The 19,497-nt window shown below is 38.7% G+C and overlaps 1 protein-coding gene across 2 annotated transcripts in view; it reads right to left on the reverse strand.

The window, feature by feature from the left end:
* TP53I13 (tumor protein p53 inducible protein 13) overlaps positions 1 to 19,497 on the reverse strand; it is a 133,966-nt gene that overhangs the window by 21,160 nt on the left and 93,309 nt on the right. For both annotated transcript variants that reach the window (XM_053706159.1, XM_053706158.1), the window contains exon 7: positions 9,596 to 9,802. In XM_053706159.1, the coding sequence (XP_053562134.1) occupies positions 9,596 to 9,802 (207 nt within the window). The remainder of the gene's footprint in view (positions 1 to 9,595; positions 9,803 to 19,497) is intronic.

Raw genomic sequence — 19,497 nt, forward strand, 5'->3', positions numbered from 1 at the left:
TGGCATAACAAAAACACCATATTTACTCTTTTCTTGATATTTACAGCTAAATGACAAGAGATCAAAAAGTTTGTAGCGGGGAATAAATTATTTTGCTCTGTTGAAAACAGAAGATTTATTAAAGTCTCTTGAAAGAAATGTACAACAGTTCTTTCTAATTTTGAGCAGGATTTTTGCATTACATATCTTTTTGGCTAAAACGATCATTGTAAAGGTTACTTTAATTTGCCTTTTGCTGTGCACACAAGCTGTGAAGTATATGGTGCCTTGATGCATGCGCACTGGTGTTATGTGTAAGAGGGGAATAAGTATGCACATGACTTTCTTCTGCAAGCTTGGCAGGTCACATGCACAGTAAAAGTTTATCTTGAGACCAGTGTTAAAGGGGCAGTGAAGTCAAAATTATTTTTCATGATTCAGGTGCAATTTTATACTACTCTCTAATTTACTTTTGTTAGCTAATGTTCTTTGTTCTCTTGGAATCATTTGTTGAAAAGCATATCTAGGTAGGCTCAGGAGCAGAAATGCACTACTGGGAGCTAGCTACTGATTTGTGGCTGCACAGATATGCATCTTGTCATTGGCTCACTCACTGTACTCTGCTAAATCCCAGTAGTGCATTTCTACTCATCCAATTTTGATTCATTTTTTCTGTATCCTTTATTGAAGAACAAGCAAACTGCGTAGTTTAAAAAAAAAAAAATGCATGCTCTATCTGAAATGCTTTGTGTCCCTTTTACTTTTACAACAGACATTTTTAACATATTTATATATTACAAACATTTTATTCAAAACTGCAATGCACTACTATGCATTTCAAATGCTACGGCCATGTTCATTTAGTCACACAAAGCACAAATAAACCCAACACACACACAGCAGTGAGGGGCTAAGCAGACTTAATTAATAAGATACGTAATGTAATGTGGCACCTAGAGACAAGAGAAGAACCATGAGCCTGTTACATAGAGGAAACATTTAATAACCTGTGGATATTATTATTTACTGTATTAGCCTAAGACAGATCAGTGTAAGAAAATGAAATCATTTTTTGGAAAAAAAAATATTTTTTTGATAGTCCTCCAATTGATCTCACTCCAGTGCCGTGCTAGTGCTACAATAGACACAATATGGTGTATGACAGATACACAATAAAAATTTTATTTTTTTGCATCCTTGCTTGGGCTTCATTATAGGGGCCGTACGTGGTGGCATAATTGCTAGAATGGGAGGGAACTCCCCTGAAGTAGAGAGTGCATGTTCTCCAGAACAACTGGAAGCATCTGGCTGAACTCTCTCACCGCACAGCCCCTGCACTCTCTGAAAAACTTTAGCAGCCTTCAAAAAAGGTGGTAGAGCCGGTGACAGCAGTGGAACTCACCTCCAGCCAAAAACTTGGTAATAGAAGTAAATTGGAATTGAATTTTTTAAATTTATGCTTACCTGATAAATTTATTTATTTCCGGACATGGAGAGTCCACAACGTCATTCCAATTACTAGTGGGATATTCAACTCCTGGCCAGCAGGAGGAGGCAAAGAGCACCCCAGCAAAGCTGTTAAGTGTAACTTCCTTACCCATAATCCCCAGTCATTCAGCCAAAGGAAATGGAAAAAGGAAGAAACAAAAGGGTAAAAAAGGTGCCTGAGGTTTACTCAAAAAAAAAAAAAACTGCAGAATTATAATTAAAAAAAGAGGGCGGGGTCCTGGACTCTCCATGTCCGGAAAGAAAGAAAATTATCAGGCAAGAATAAATTTGGGTTTCTTTCCTATGACATAAAGAGTCCACAACGTCATTCCAAATACTATTGGGAACCAATACCAAAACTAGAGGACACGGAATGAACAGGGAGAGAGAACAAGACAGGAGGACCTAAACAGAAGGCACCACTGCTTGAAGAACCTTTCTACCAAAAGAAGCCTCGACCGTAAATTTTGGTAAAAGTATACAGAGGACCACATTGCCGCCTTTCAAATCTGTTCCACAGAAGCTTAAAGGGACATGAAACCCACATTTTTTCTTTCATGATTTAGAAAGAGAATGCAATTTTAAACATCTTTCTAACTTACTTCTATTATCTAATTTGTTTTATTCTCTTGATATTCTTTGCTGAAAAGCATATTTAGATAGGCTCAGTAGCTGCTGATTGGTTGCTGCACATAGAAGCCTCATGTGATTGGCTCACCCATGTGCATTGCTTTTTCTTCTAATAAGGATATCTAAAAAATGAAGCAAAATAAATAATAGAAGTAAATTGCAATGTTGTTTAAATTTGTATGTTCTATCTGAATCATGAAAGAAAAATTTTGGGTTTAGTGGCCCTTTAATTTTTAAAAGCCCAAGAAGAGGAGACAGCCCAAGTGGAGTGAGCTGTTATTCTCTCAGGAGGCTGCTGTCCAGCAGTCTCATAAGCCAAACGAATTAAACTTCTCAATCAGAGAGACACAGAAGTAGAAGTGGCCTTTTGGCCCTTACGCTTTCCGGAGAAAACAAAAAACAGGGCAGAAGATTGCCGAAAATCTTTAGTAGCTTGTAAGTAAAACTTTAGAGCCAGCACAACATCCAAGTTATGCAAAAGACGTTCCTTTTGAGAAGAAGGATTAGGACAAAAAGGAACATCAACTTCCTGATTAATGTTTCGATAAGATACCACCTTGGGAGAAACTCCAATTTAGTACAAAGGACCGCCTTATCAGCATGAAAAATAAGGTAGGGGGAATATCACTGCAAAGCTGAAAGCTCAGACACTCTGCGAGCGGAAGAAATGGCAACAAGAAACAAAAAAAACTTTCCAGGATAACAGTTTTATATCAACAACATGCATAGGCTCAAACGGAGCCTGCTGTAAAACTTTAAGAACTAAATTAAGGCTCCAAGGGGGAGCAACAGGTTTAAACACAGGCCTGATTCTAACCAGGGCCTGTACAAAGGCTTGAACATCTGGTAGGTCTGCCAGACATTTTTGCAAAAGGATAGATAACGCAGAAATCTTACCCTTTAGAGTACTGACCGATAAACCCTTATCCAGTCCATCCTGAAAAAAAAGACAAAATCTGGGGAATCCTCACCGGCTCCAGGAGAATCCCTTAGATTCACACCAAAACAGATATTTACGCCATATCTTATGGTAAATCTTGGAAGTAACTGGTTTTCGAGCCCGAATCATAGTTTCAATGACCGCCTCAGAAAAACCCTGTTTAGACAGAACTAGACATTCAATCCCCAAGCAGTTAGCTTCAGAGAATCTAGGTTTGGATGAAGGAAAGGACCCTGAAGTAGAAGGTCTTTCCTCTGAGGTATCCCCCAAGGAGGTAGAGATGACATCCTTACTAGATCCACGAACCAGATCCTGCAAGGCCATGCAGGAGATATTAGTATCACTGATGCTCTCTCCTGTTTGATACAAGCAATGACTCGTGGAAGGAGAGCAAACGTAGGAAACAGATAAGCCAGAGAAAAGCTCCAAGGAACCACTAGAGCATCTATCAGAACGGCCTGAGGATCTCTTGACCTTGAACCGTACTTTGAAACCTTGGCGTTTTGGTGGGACGAAATCAGATCCAACTCTGGAACCCCCCACTTGAGGGATATCTGAGAGAACACTTCCAGATGGAGAGCCAACTCCCCGGGATGAAAGGTCTGTCTGCTCAGAAAATCTGCTTCCCAGTTGTCCACTCCTGGGATGTGGATGGCAGATAGAAGACAATCGTGGGCTTCCACCCACTGTAGAATGCGAGTCCCCTCCTTCATGGCTAAGGAACTCCGAGTCCCTCCCTGGTGGTTGATGTAAGCCACTGAGGTGATGTTGTCCAATTGGAATCTTATAAACCGGTCCAACGACAGTTGAGGCCAAGCTGATAGGGCATTGAAGATAGCTCTCAACTCCAAGATGTTTATGGGAAGAGAGAGCCCTGAGCCTTTAGAGGGCCGCAAACAGCTCCCCAGCCTCACAGGCTGGCGTCCGTAGTCACACTGTCCCAGGAAGGTCTCAGAAGCAAGTGCCCAAAACAGATGTTCCTGTGACACTCACCACGAGAGTCTCCAGTAGGGCTGCAACCAACGATTATTTTCATAATCGTCCGATTATCTTTTCGATTAATCAGATAAAAAATACATTTTTTCTATATTTAAAATAAAATCCACATACTGAATGTTCTAAATATAAACTTCCGACTAAAACTTTACATTAAAACAACTGTTGGTACAATTTTTTTAAGCAGTAGAACATATTTTTATAATTAAGCAAAACAAAACCACAAACTGCTTGAAAAGTGGTAGAACTAGTAATAGGTAGACTACCACTGTTTATAACATTCTGTTATTCACTCTTTCAGAAACTTTGCATTAAAATGCAAAAATGTCAACATGTCCACATGTTCCTAACTGAGGCTGGCTCTCTTTTTTGCAAGCTATTTTGCCAGCAGCAGAGAAGAGGCGCTCAGATGGTGTTGAGGTGCCTGAGATGCATAAATAGGGTTTTGCCAATTTCACCAAGGTATCTTTGTTAGTTCTCCACCAATGCAAGGGGCCTCTCAACAAAGTAAGCCTGGACTTCATTTTAACATAAAAATATCTTGAATATCTATATGCAGTGGTAAATAACCATCTATAAGATTAGGGGGGGAAATATCTAGTCCGCTCTTAAAATATCAGATATATACTTACAGAGGTTGAATTTGGTACATATTCCAATTAATTAAAATAGAAAAAGAAAAAAAAGGCAAAAGGGCTAAGACTATATATCAGTAAAAGGACACAGCCTTGCACATTTATCTATAGAGTACATATATCAGCAATAGCAAGGACTCTGCTAAAAATGGTGCAAACAGGTAATAGTGACATCAATTCATATAACGAATGCCATCAATCTATGGCTAGGTGTAAATAACAAGCTTGGCACTATATCATGCAAATCATAGTCCCAAATCACCTGATTTTATATAAACAATACAAATTATGACTACTATTTTATTTTTCGGTTGTGCATAAGACAGGAGTAGTTGTAAACTTAAAAATAAACTTATAGTGTACTAAAAAGTTAAAAGTAAAATGCCTGTAGACGTCCTTTAGGCTAAGGGCATAACCATAAAACACAATACCATGTGCAGGAGCTCATTGGAGTAAAGCAGCTGGTGCTGTGCACAGACCAACTAATTGCAAACCAACTAATCGATTATGAGATTCGTTGACAACTATTTTCATAATCGATTATTATCGATTATGCCGATAAGTTGTTGCAGCTCTAGTCTCCAGTTTTATCCTCTGAGATAACAAATGATCTCCGTTCCATTGACGGAGCATACAAAGTTGCAGCGGTCGTAGATGGAACCGAGCAAAAGGAATGATGTCCAAGGACGCCACCATCAGACCAATCACCTACATGCATTGAGCCAAAGATGAACGAAAGGCAGACTGGAGAGTAAGGCAGGAAGCAAGAATTTTGGTTTTTCTGATCTCCGTCAGGAAAATCTTCATGGACAGGGAATCTATTATAGTCCCTAGGAAACACACCTTGGTAGATGGAACAAGAAAACTTTTCTAAATTCACCTTTCACCCATGGGAATGTAGAAAAGACAACAGCATCTGTATGAGATTGGGCTAGTTCAAAAGATGACACCTGAACCAAGATGTCGTCTAGATAAGGCGCCACAGCAATTCCCTGGGATTTGATCACAGCCAATAGCGCCCCCAAAGCCTTTGAATATTCTGGTAGCCGTGGCCAGACCAAATAGAAATGCAACACATTGGAAGTGCTTGTCCAGAAAGGAAAACCTCAGATACTGATGGTGTTCCCTGTGAATGGGAACATGAAGGTATGAGTCATTCAGGTCTATGGAACGAATAGTTTCCATCTTGAAGGACGGAAGCCTGAGGAATTTGTTAAGACACTTGAGGTCTAGAATGGGCCAAAAGGTTCCATCCTTTTTAGGAACCACAAATAGATTTGAATAGAATCCTAGACCCTGTTCTGTTAGAGGGACAGGAACAATAACTCCCAGAGAGTATAGGTCTTTTAAGAAGGCCTACTTCTTTATTTGGTTTGATGATAGTCTTGACAGGAGAAATCTGCCCCTTGGAGGGCAAGACTTGAATCCCATTCTGTAACCCTGGGATACTATGTCCACCGCCCAAGGGTCTGGGATATCGCGTTTCCAGGCGTGACGAAAAAGAGAAAGCCTGTCCCCCACCTGATCCCCACTGGAATCAGGGGTGGAACCTTAATGCTGATTTAGAGTCAGCAGAAGGCTTCTTGTTTTGTTTTCCCTTGTTCCAGGGCTGGTTGGATTTCCAAGAGGATCTGGGTTGATCTGGTTTTAAAAAGAGAAGGACTTTTGTCCCTTAAAGTTACGAAAGGAACGATAATTAGAAGTCTGATGACCTCTAGGTCTATTCTTCTTGTCCTGAGGTAGGAAAGATTCCTTTCCACCTGTAAGCTCTGAAATGATCTCTGCCAGATCAGGTTCAAACAAAGTCTTTCCCTTGTAAGGTAAAGCCAAAAGCTTGGCCTTAGAAGAGACATCGGCCGACCAAGATTTTATCCACAGAGCCCCGAGAGCTAGTACCATGAAGCTAGCATCTTAGCTCCCAGATGAATTATCTGCATATTGGCATCACAGATAAAAGTATTGGCCAATTTGAGAGCTTTGATCCTATCTTGGATCTCCTCTACTGTAGTTTCCTCTGTAATAAGATCAGATAATGCATCGCACCAATAAGATGCAGCTCCTGCAACCGTAGTAATACTCGCTGCTGGTTGCCACTGTAACCCTTGATGGATGTACATCTTCTTTAAGTAAGCCTCTAGCTTTTTGTCCATTGGGTCCTTAAAAGAGCAACTATCCACAGGAATGGCAGTTCTCTTAGCAAAAGTAGAAATGGCTCCTTCTACTTTAGGAACAGTGCACCATAAGTCACGAATACAGTCAGCAACAGGAAACGTCTTCTTAAAAACAGGGGAAGGGGAAAAAGGAACCCCTGGCTTATCCCATTCCTGAGCAATAATTTCAGACATCTTTCCTTGGGACAGAAAAAACCTCCTCAGAAAATGGGGAATCATAAACTCTATCCAATTTAGAAGACTTTTTGGGGTCGTCTAAAGTAGCAAGAACCTCTTTCAATAATAACTGGAGGTGATCTAGCTTAAATCTAAAAATTAACCTCTTCAGATCCTGAAGATTTTCTGCTAAAGTGTCAGAGATCTCACCTTCAGAAGCTACTGAAGTATGCTCCTCATCAGATTGACTAATGCAGTCCTAGAGTCAGAAGCCTTAGTATCAGGCAAATATTTAGATTTTCTCTTACGATTACCCGATAAAGGGAAAGCTGCCAAAGCTGCTGTTACTGCAGAAGCAATCTGAGCAGTAAAATCCCCAGGTAAATAAACATCCTCAGGTGGATGAGAGGACACAGAAGGCACAATATGAGAAACAATTAAGGCTTGGGATGTTTGAGGAGAAAGCGGAGGCATGTCAAGGGAGTAATTTATTCTTAAATTTCAAAGTCTTAGATAAACAAGAGGAGCAAAATTGCATAGGCAAAACAATCTGGGCCTCTAAACAAAGTAAACATTTATCCATGGAGAGGGACTGATTCTGTTCAAAGTCCATGGCTAAGATGTAACAATTTCCACCAGTAAATGCAATCAAAGAAAATAAAATAAATTACATTTTATTATTGAATATGAGGAAAAAACTTTTAGACAACAAAATACCTCAGATTGCCTGAGGTTCCTACCGCCAAAAGCAATACCCCACTAGTAATAGGAACCGGACTCCTTGAGGAGACTTTGCTCAGAAACAGTCCAGGCAGAATTGCAAAATACAGTTGCAACTTGAAGAGCTGAATTTCTCCTGCGTAGCAACTGAGGTCACAATGGCACCGCTCTGCTAAACCGGAAGTGCAGGTGTCACGTCACCGGGACTTAAGTGTGCAACATTTCTCTGCAGAGAAAAAAAGTCGCTAGTTTACTTTACTGTTTCCATGTTCCAGGGTTGCCACAAGTAAATGCAATCCCAATAAGACCTAAACAGCCCAAAGCCTGACACATTGCCCTCTATGAATAATAAAGGTTATCCCTTACTATTAAATATCTCACATCCCAGCCAAATGAGAGAACTCTATCCCTCAAATCTCATACAGCATAAATATGAAATAAACTATTTACATACATCATGTGCCAAAAAATTGTCCCCATATGAATCCTCTATTAAAGGACCAGTCAACACAATGGATTTGCATAATCAACAAATGCAAGATAACAAGACAATGCAATAGCACTTAGTCTGAACTTCAAATGAGTAGTAGATTTTTTTTTTCTGACAATTTTTAAAGTTATGTCTTTTTTCCACTCCCCCTGTACCATGTGACAGCTACCATGTGACAGCCATCAGCCATTCACAAATGCATACACAATTATTCTTGCACATGCTCAGTAGGAGCTGGTGACTCAAAAAGTTTAAATATAAAAAGAATGTGCACATTTTGTTAATGGAAGTAAATTGGAAAGTTGTTTAAAATGGCATGCTCTATATGAATAATTAAAGTTTAATTTTGATTGAGTGTCCCTTTAAATAAGGATTATTATGTGATTTAGATTAAAAAAGGGATCTGGAAAGGAGGATTAACCTCAAAGGCAAAGGCACTTACCTTAGATCCTACTGCATAATAGATGATGATCTTCAAGGTGTGGCAGGCACTACGCTCCCTGTCACGGACCTGTAGGAAAAGAAAGAACAGAGTAACCAACTCTAGCTTTCCACAAAGAGGTATCAAAGTGTTAAAAGTAAAGCAAATACTTAATCGCTGCCTTTTAACTGCTAAAAGCCACCACTACTCTTACTCAAGAGATTGACGTGGACACAGCTAGACCCCAATCCTTGCTTGCAGGGAAAAGAACCCATAAAAGGGATTTATTTCTTCAGACACCAACTTTGCACAACCTCATTGACAGAGGCAAAGAGAATGACTGGGGGGTTATGGGTAAGGCAGTTACACTTAACAGCTTTGCTGGGGTGCTCTTTGCCTCCTCCTCCTGGCCAGGAGTTGAATATCCCACTAGTAATTGGAATGACGTTGTGGACTCTCCAGGTCATAGGAAAGAAAAAAAGGGTTAAATCGTGTACATATTTTAATAGTTAAAATCATCATAAACACAATATCACATAGCCCCAAGACAAAAAGCAGAGTGATATCCAAAAGTATTATGCATATAATTTATATGTTTCCTATATACTCCCATCTTGGCCAGCCATAGCCCACACAAAGACATGAAATAACATACATTGACTGGAACTCACAGACCAAACAAATGGCATACCCAAAAGCAAGTGGTGAAACAGGGTGCGCCTTCATATGGGTTTACTTCCAGTGTAAAACTAATTTGTTTATCACTGTATATACAGTATAAATCAGATTTTCTCTTCTTGTTAAACTATATTCAGGCACCAAAGCAGAAAATATTTGTCAGTTTTCACATATGGACATAGTGTAGCTCTCTCTGTGAAACAGACTAGCTGAGTTTGAAGCTGCACTAGAAAGGAGGACAAAAAAGTAATCATTCTATCTTATGGGAAGATGGAACCATTTGATACCTACCTGAAGGTAATGCCTGGGGCAGATTTCCATGTCTTTCTTGTCTGATATCACAGAGGATGGCCAGATTAGAAGATGCTGGTAAGACCCTTCATTTTCTTGTTTATATTCCTCAGCTCTGTACACATTTAGCTTCAACCAGTCAACAACCTCACTGAGATTCAAGTGTGACATCTCCAGTGTCGAACACCAGGCAGCCAAGGCAAGTGGCTAAGAAAAATGAAAAAGGTCAGAAGCATCAAATGAATACAGATTTATCTTTTAAATGTCTAACTGACATATAAATCACCTACATGGGCACTGTAGACAAAAAAAAATAAAAAAAAATCATATAATATATTTGAAAACATAATTCAACGTAAAAATATTGTTTTCATTAAAAATGTTAACTAGAAAATGTAAATTAATTTAAAATATTTGTAAATGATTCCAAAAACCAACTAAAATTAGATGTAGACTTAGAGCAACACTATTGAGTATAATGTTAAACTGTGCCAAACAGCTAATTCCATGATGGTGGAAAAGCGTGGTAATCCCATCTAAAGGGGATTGGATAAATTGGATTTCTTTAACCTTATCACTGGAGAAATATCACTATAACCCGATACATACACTGGAGGATTATTATTCAATTATGTTTATTTGGGAGGAATATTTGAATGCTAGACAAAAGTGAGTTAATACTGCATTTTACTCTGGAAATTTACAATGCCAAACTTCTGTATGTAACTATTATTCTGTTGATAATGTAAACCACATGTAACAAATGCGAACTGAATTGTACTATCAAGCCTGTTAATGTTTTGAATTGTTTAAATAAAAAAAAATTTCACACAAAAAAAAATTTGTAAATGCACTGCTCGCTGTCTAATAGGGACAACAACACTGTTGGTCAACATGGACCCACATTTTAATGTAAATGATATCATTATCTTTATTATATCTTTCTTGGGCAGATTTGATTGTGTTTATATCCAATTGAAAAATTGGAAACATATTCTAATAAGTAGCAGCAGAAAGCATATGAAAATTAAATGTATGACAACAAATGCAAGAAGCATGACAGGTAAAATGGGGGAGCTGACGCTCTTAGTTGCAGAAGAGGACTATGATGTTATCAGTATAACTGAAACTTGGTGGGATGATTCACATGACTGGGCAGTTAACGTAGAGGGGTATACATTATTTAAGAGGGACAGGAATAATAAAAAGGGTGGAGGAATCTGCATGTATATTAAACCTAACCTTAAACCTAAAATAAGGGAAGATATTTATGATACAAGTGACAATGTAGAGACCCTATGGGTTGAAATAAAGAGTTGGGGGGAAAAATCCTAAAAAAATATTACTAGGAACATGCTACAAGCCTCCCAACATTAGTGACCCAGAGGAAACTCAATTACTTATCCAAATAGGTAAGGCTGCTAATAACAGTGCTGTAATTATGGGAGATTTTAACTACCCTGATATAAACTGGGCCAATGAAACTAGTAATTCAGCTAAGGGGGATAGATTTTTAAATGTTCTCAGGGATAACTTCTTGTCACAATTAATAGAGGAGCCAACTAGGAGTAAAGCTATATTGGATTCAGTGCTATCAAACAATACAGATATAATATCAAACATAGAAGTTAAAGAACATTTGGGTAACAGTGATCATAACATGGTCACATTTGAAATCTCTTCATATGCAGTGTTTTAAAGGTTTAACTAAGACTTTTAATTTCAAGAAAGCAAAATTCAACGATTTAAGGAAATCATTAAATAATATAAATTGGGACAATGTATTTTCTAATAAAAATACAGAGGATAAATGGATAATATTTAAAAATGTGTTAAATAAATATACATATCTACACATACCATATGGTTATAAAAATAAAAAAACAAAGCCGTTATGGCTAAATAAAAATGTGTTAAGAGAAAAAACGTAGGGCATTTAAATTATTAAAAGAAAATAGTACAGACTCAACATACAATATTTATAAGGAATGTAACAAAGCATGCAAAAAAGCAATCAAATTAGCCAAAATTGAAAATGAAAAATTAATTGCCAAGGATTCTAAGTCTAACCCTAAAAGGTTCTTTAAGTACATAAATAGCAAAAAATCTAAGAAGGATAATATAGGTACATTAAAATGCGTGGAGGGTAGCATGATAAATAATGACAGGGAGAAGGCTGAGGTACTAAATCAGTTTTTTTCTTCAGTATACACAAGAGAGGAACCATTGAATGATACTTTGGAACAGAATAGAACATGCCAGTCCATACCACTAACTGGGTTTTGTTTAGAGGATATCAGGAAAAAAATGGAAAATATTAAGGTAAATAAAACTTTAAGAGAACTTAGCACTGTTATAGACAAACCTTTACTCTTAATTTTTCAAGACTCATTATCCTCAGGCATGGTACCCCAGGATTGGCGTAAAGTTGATGTGGTGCCACTCTTCAAAAAGCGAAGCAGGGATGATCCAGGAAGCTATAGACCAGTTAGTCTGACATCAATAGTGGGGAAGATATTTGAAGGGATTATAAGGGATTATATTGATGAGCATATTCGTGTAAACAAGATTATGAGTTCTAATCAGCATGGCTTTAGGAGAAATAGATCATGTCAAACTAATCTAATTAGATTCTACGAGGAAGTAAAAAATATAGATAAAGGGGAATCAGTTGATGGGATATACTTAGATTGTGCAAAGGCATTTGATACAGTGCCACATGAGAGATTAATGCACAAAATTAAGGGACTGGGAATAGCTGAAAATGTTAGCTCATGGATAAATAACTGGATAAAAGATAAGGAGCAACGAGTAGTAGTAAATGGATCATAATCAGATTGGACAAAGGTAATCAGTGGCGTCCCCCAGGGATCAGTACTGGGCCCTGTTCTTTTTAATATTTTTATAAATGACTTGGAGCAAGGATTAAATAGCGACATCTCTATTTTTGCAGATGATACCAAGTTAAGTAAGGTCATTAGGTCAGAGCAGGACGAACTCTCTTTACAAAGGGATTTGCTAAAATTAGAACTATGGGCAAGTGAATGGAAAATGAGATTTAATACGGAAAAATGCATGGTTCTACATTTTGGAAGTAAAAATAAGCAGGCTACGTATTTTTTAAATAGGACAAGACTTAGCCAAACACAGGAGGAAAGGGATTTGGGAGTAGTAATAGATAACAAGCTAAAGATGGGTGCACAATGCAGGGCAGCGGCTTCAAAGGCTAATAAGATACTAGCATGCATTAAAAGAGGCATTGATTCAAGGGAGGAAAGCATAATTCTGTCATTATATAAAGCCCTGGTAAGACCTCACCTTGAGTTTGGAGTGCAGTTCTGGGGACCGATTGCTAAAAAAGATATTGCAGAACTAGAAAAAGTTCAGAGACAGGCCACAAAGCTATTAAGGGGATTTTACAAATTAACCTATGAGGAGAGGCTAGCCAAACTGGGTCTGTTTTCTTTAGAAAAAAGGCGCTTGAGAGGTGACATGATTACTTTATATAAATATATTCAAGGCCCATATACAGAGATGGCAGAAGCTCTGTTTATTCCAAGAAAATTGTTTCTGACAAGAGGTCATAATTTAAGGTTGGAGGAAAACACAATTTATGCTTACCTGATAAATGTATTTCTCTTGTGGTGTATCCAGTCCACGGATAATCCATTACTTGTGGGATATTCTCCTTCCCAACAGAAGTTGCAAGAGGACACCCACAGCAGAGCTGCTATATAGCTCCTCCCCTAACTGCCATATCCAGTCATTCGACCGAAACAAGCCGAGAAAGGAGAAACCATAGGGTGCAGTGGTGACTGTAGTTTAATCTAAAATTTTGACCTGCCTTAAAATGACAGGGCGGGCCGTGGACTGGATACACCACAAGAGAAATAAATTTATCAGGTAAGCATAAATTGTGTTTTCTCTTGTAAGGTGTATCCAGTCCACGGATCATCCATTACTTGTGGGATACCAATACCAAAGCTAAAGTACACGGATGAAGGGAGGGACAAGGCAGGTACTTAAAACAGAAGGTACCACCTTTCTCCCAAAAATAGCCTCCGAAGAAGCAAAAGTATCAAATTTTTAGAATTTGGAAAAGGTATGAAGCGAAGACCAAGTCGCCGCCTTGCAAATCTGTACAACAGAAGCCTCATTTTTAAAGGCCCAAGTGGAAGCCACAGCTCTAGTAGAATGAGCTGTAATCCTTTCAGGAGGCTGCTGTCCAGCAGTCTCATAGGCTAAGCGGATTATGCTTCTTAGCCAAAAAGAAAGAGAGGTTGCCGAAGCCTTTTGACCTCTTCTCTGTCCAGAGTAAACAACAAACAAAGCAGATGTTTGACAAAAATCTTTAGTAGCTTGTAAGTAAAACTTTAAAGCACGAACCACGTCCAGATTATATAAAAGACGTTCCTTCTTTGAAGAAGGATTAGGACACAATGATGGAACAACAATCTCTTGATTGATATTTTTAGTAGATAGCACCTTAGGCAAAAACCCAGGTTTTGTACGTAGAACTACCTTATCTGCATGGGAGATCAGATAAGGAGAATCACATTGTAAAGCAGATAACTCGGAGACTCTACGAGCCGAGGAAATAGCCATCAGAAAAAGAACTTTCCAAGATAAAAGCTTGATATCTATGGAATGAAGAGGTTCAAACGGAACCCCTTGAAGAACTTTAAGAACCAAATTTAAGCTCCATGGGGGAGCAACAGGTTTAAACACAGGCTTGATTTTAACCAACGCCTGACAAAACGCCTGAACGTCTGGAACATCCGCCAGATGCTTGTGCTAAAGAATAGACAGTGCAGAGATCTGTCCCTTCAAAGAACTAGCTGATAATCCTTTCTCCAAACCCTCTTGGAGAAAAGATAATATCCTGGGAATCCTAACCTTACTCCATGAGTAACTCTTGGATTCACACCAATAAAGATATTTACGCCATATCTTATGGTAGATTTTCCTGGTAACAGGCTTTCGTGCCTGTATTAAGGTATCAATGACAGACTTGGAGAAGCCACGCTTTGATAAAATCAAGCGTTCAATCTCCATGCAGTCAGTCTCAGAGAAATTAGATTTGGATGATTGAAAGGACCTTGAAGTAGAAGGTCTCGTCTCAAAGGCAGAGTCCAAGGTGGAAAGGATGACATGTCCACTAGGTCTGCATACCAGGTCCTGCGTGGCCACGCAGGCGCTATCAAAATCACTGATGCTCTCTCCTGCTTGATTTTGGCAATCAGTCGAGGGAGCAGAGGAAACGGTGGAAACACGTAAGCCAGGTTGAAAGACCAAGGCGCTGATAGAGCATCTATCAGCGTCGCTTCCGGGTCCCTGGACCTGGATCCGTAATAAGGAAGCTTGGCGTTCTGGCGAGACGCCATGAGATCCAGTTCTGGTTTGCCCCAACGATGAATCAATTGAGCAAACACCTCCGGATGGAGTTCCCACTCCCCCGGATGAAAAGTCTGACGACTTAGAAAATCCGCCTCCCAGTTCTCTACACCTGGGATATGGATCGCCGATAGGTAGCAAGAGTGTTTCTCTGCCCAGCGAATTATTTTTGAGACTTCTAACATCGCTAAGGAACTCCTTGTTCCCCCTTGATGGTTGATGTAAGCCACAGTCGTGATGTTGTCCGACTGAAATCTGATGAACCTCAGGGTTGTTAACTGAGGCCAAGCCTGAAGAGCATTGAATATTGCCCTCAATTCCAGAATATTTATTGGGAGGAGTTTCTCCTCCTGAGTCCACGATCCCTGAGCCTTCAGGGAGTTCCAGACTGCACCCCAACCTAGAAGGCCGGCATCTGTCGTTACAATTGTCCAATCTGGCCTGCGAAAGGTCATACCTTTGGATAGATGGACCCGAAAAGAGAATCTCTGGTCTCTTGATCCAGATTTAGTAGAGGGGACAAATCTGTGTAATCCTCATTCCACTGACTGAGCATGCAGAGTTGCAGCGGTCTGAGATGTAGGCGCACAAACGGAACTATGTCCATTGCCGCTACCATTAAGCCGATTACCTTCATGCACTGAGCCACCAAAGGGCGTGGAATAGAATGGAGAACACAGCAAGAATTTAGAAGTTTTGATAACCTGGACTCCGTCAGGTAAATTTTCATTTCTACAGAATCTATCAGAGTCCCTAGGAAGGAGACTCTTGTGAGTGGGGACACTTTTGAAGCCTTTAGAGCCCTTCAGAGATGTCCTATAGCATGCAGGGGACTGCTGAGGGTGTTTGTAATTTTAACTGCGCAAAAAAAGCGCTAAAATAGGCCCCTCCCACTCATACTACAACAGTGGAAAGCCTCAGGAAACTGTTTCTAGGCAAAAATCAAGCCAGCCATGTGGAAAAAAACTAGGCCCCAATAAGTTTTATCACCAAAGCATATATAAAAACAATTAAACATGCCAGCAAACGTTTTATATTGCCATATTATCAGAGTATATATCTCTGCTAGTAAGCCTGATACAAGTCGCTATTAAATCACTGTTTTTAGGCTTAACTTACATTAATCAGGTACCAGCAGCATTTTCTAGTCCCTAGAAAAACTTAAAACTGCACATACCTCAATAGCAGGATAACCTGCACGCCATTCTCCCTCTGAAGTTACCTCACTCCTCAGACATATGTGAGAACAGCAGTGGATCTTAGTTACAAGCTGCTAAGATCATAGAAAACGCAGGCAGATTCTTCTTCTAAATACTGCCTGAGATAAAATAGTACAACTCCGGTACTATTTGAAAATAACAAACTTTTGATTGAAGAAAAAACTAACTATATTTTACCACTCTCCTCTTACTACCTCCACCTTTGTTGAGAGTTGCAAGAGAATGACTGGATATGGCAGTTAGGGAGGAGCTATATAGCAGCTCTGCTGTGGGTGTCCTCTTGCAACTTCCTGTTGGGAAGGAGAATATCCCACAAGTAATGGATGATCCATGGACTGGATACACCTTACAAGAGAAAGGAGATTTAATCTCCTGCAACGGAAACGTTTTTTCACTGTAAGAGCAATAAAATTGTGGAACTCATTACCAAAGGAGGTAGGGAGTGCCAATACCATAGATACATTTAAAAATAGTCTGGATAAATTTCTGTATATAAACAAAATTAATGGATATGATTGCTAGTATTAAATGGGTCACATTTTAATGAGGTTATTTAAGCTTAACTGGAGCTTTTTGAAAGTATTTTAGATTTGTATAGGTTGAACTCAATGGACTTCAGTCTTTTTTCAACCTTATCTACTATGTTACTATGTTATTAAGTTGATCTATTCTTTGTGGAAAATAGGTAATCGAAAGCTAGGAGATATGATAGTAATGCTAAAATGTGATAAAGAAGGTATCACATAGTACCTTACCATACCAGATCAGATAGCCCATGTGTCCCGCACAATAATTACTGATTGATAAGCGGCCTCAAAAAAGTTTTTTTAAATCATTTTTATTGAGGTTTCAAGTAAAATGTACACTGAAAATAAAGCAGGCATCTTACAAATTTGGGGGAGAAAAAAACAAACAAAAATAAATAAAATCACCATATGCAAAAGATATTTCAAAGTATTATTGACATGATGGTATCTAAGTAACAAACCTGTGTGATAACAGAAGAGAAAACAGCATCATACTGGCACACTAAGGCTAAAAAGGCAAAGGGTGTGAAAGGTACAAGTCAGGAAAGGGACAGGAGAAGCCAGAAAAAAATAAAACACAACTTTTAATAATACAATAAAAAGAAAGACTCACTAAAAAACATATAAAAAACATAAAACACAAGACATAGTGATCCCCTTGGGGAGTAGCAAGTCAGATTTTCCAGAGAACTATGGAAGTATCTGCCTCTTCTAGTATACTGGAAAATAATTTTAAAATCTTACACCGCTGGTATTATACACCTACACGTTTAAAAACCCTTTATCTCCATAGATCAGACTTATGTTGGTGATGCAAAGCAGAAAATGGGCATATGGGCCACATTTGGTGGAGCTGCCCTAAGATACACAACTTCTGGAAAGCAGTAGTTCTACAAACCAAAAATATTCTATGAACTAAAATCCCACTTGATCCATTAATTTGGATACTACATTTTCCACATAAGAAATGTTCAGCTACACGTTTAGCAATTTTACAACTTGCGATTAACAGTGCCAAATTATTGATCACTCATTACTGGAAGCAGACACTTGTCATTTTATATTACTTATAACTAATGTAAATTTTGGAATTGTTTTACCTCAATAAAGAAATTATAAAAAAAACAAACAAAAAAAAAACACTAAACACAAGAACTCTACTCTCATAAACGGATCCAAAATGATGCATTGGTAGAAGTGTAATGAGATGCTGTAGATACACACTGATAAATCAGAGGATTATAGTTTCTCCACAGCAGCTCCCAGAATTGCGACCTTCTGGTATAGCCACCCAGACACCCCCCTCAAAATATATTTTTTAATCAAAATATAAAATTTTCAACCTTACAAACAGTGACAGTATTAGAATTAAAGATTGAAGGATGTTACTAGGAAGCATTTAGCAAAAGCAACCATGGTCCGGAACAATACAATGAAGCAGAGAGGTGCAGTTATACAACTCCTGCTTCACTGACTCTAGACCCTGTTCTGGTTTGCTTTGCTATCCGTTGCTTGGAATAATTACCCAACCCTTGCAGTGCTACAGATGTCCTCAGGAAAATGTCAACATTCCAAATCCAACTGTTAATGTATAAATAGAATACCAATCTATTTTATTGATATTTGTTGGCATTAGTAGGGACTAGTGAGTTGCACAGAATTAAAAGCATGAATACGTTCAGACTCCCTGACTTACTCTTTCTAACAAAGAGCACCAAAAGCTTCCAAGGCTAGGTCTACATTGTGAAGAGAAGCAATGGGATCTGTGACAGTTAATAAAATGTGAATCTAATTAAGCCACAGACATGAGTGTTTATGTAGTAAGTACAAATAATACAAAGTAAAAAAAAATAAGAGAAAATGGGGCAACCCTTATGTGCACCATTGGTGATCAAGACTAGAGAAGAAAGCATACTATTAACTGCATCAAAAGGAGATTGTATAAATGGAAGATCCTTTGAATCATCATGTACCCGAACCATTCTTAATGCATGAGTTGGATTGCATGCAGAATGTTGTCTCTCACTTCACGTTACAAGACAAAGCCCAAATGATCTACACGGATCATCAATGGAACTAGAAGACTAAGGCACAAGTATTTTGGCATAGTGCTTCATAACACTTGATTAAGAGAAATTGGGCAGTTGTTACCTGCCTTTAAAGGAGATTTTCACAGTTTGAGTATCACAACAACATGGGCCTCCATGATCCCTGGAGTGAGCTTTGTTTAAACATTTAAATGTGTGAAAAAGGGACACCAGGCAAGGGGATCGCCGCTACAGAAATGTTTAATATTTAATGCTGAACCCATCCGGCCCTGAGCTCTTTTTAGAGGGAATTTCTTTTACTGCTCCTCAGAGTACTTACAGTGCGTTTCTTGTAAGAAGACAATATAACCTTGGTGGGTCCATAGAAGCTCAAGCTTTTACTTGGTGAGTTTAAGCCTTTAGAATTTTGGGATATTACTCGAATCTTGTAAAGCAGCATGTTATCTGGAGTTGTAGAGCAACTGCGTGCACAGAGGCATGCACATGCCACCTGACATTATCGTTGTTCTGAGGGAAGGTCACTACATATAAGTACAGTGCTTAAGACAGCATTTTAAAAAACAGTGGGTGCCAGGAAGCAATGGCATCTATAAAATGCAGGGGAAAAAAATATAATTTTTTTGGAGGGAGGAATGTACGAGCAGTATACATGAATCAGCAGGTAAAAAAAAAATATACAAAAACATATGCATTTACATGCATAATGCACACAT

The sequence above is a fragment of the Bombina bombina genome, chromosome 3 (genome assembly GCF_027579735.1).
Source record: "Bombina bombina isolate aBomBom1 chromosome 3, aBomBom1.pri, whole genome shotgun sequence".
Lineage (NCBI taxonomy): Eukaryota > Metazoa > Chordata > Amphibia > Anura > Bombinatoridae > Bombina > Bombina bombina.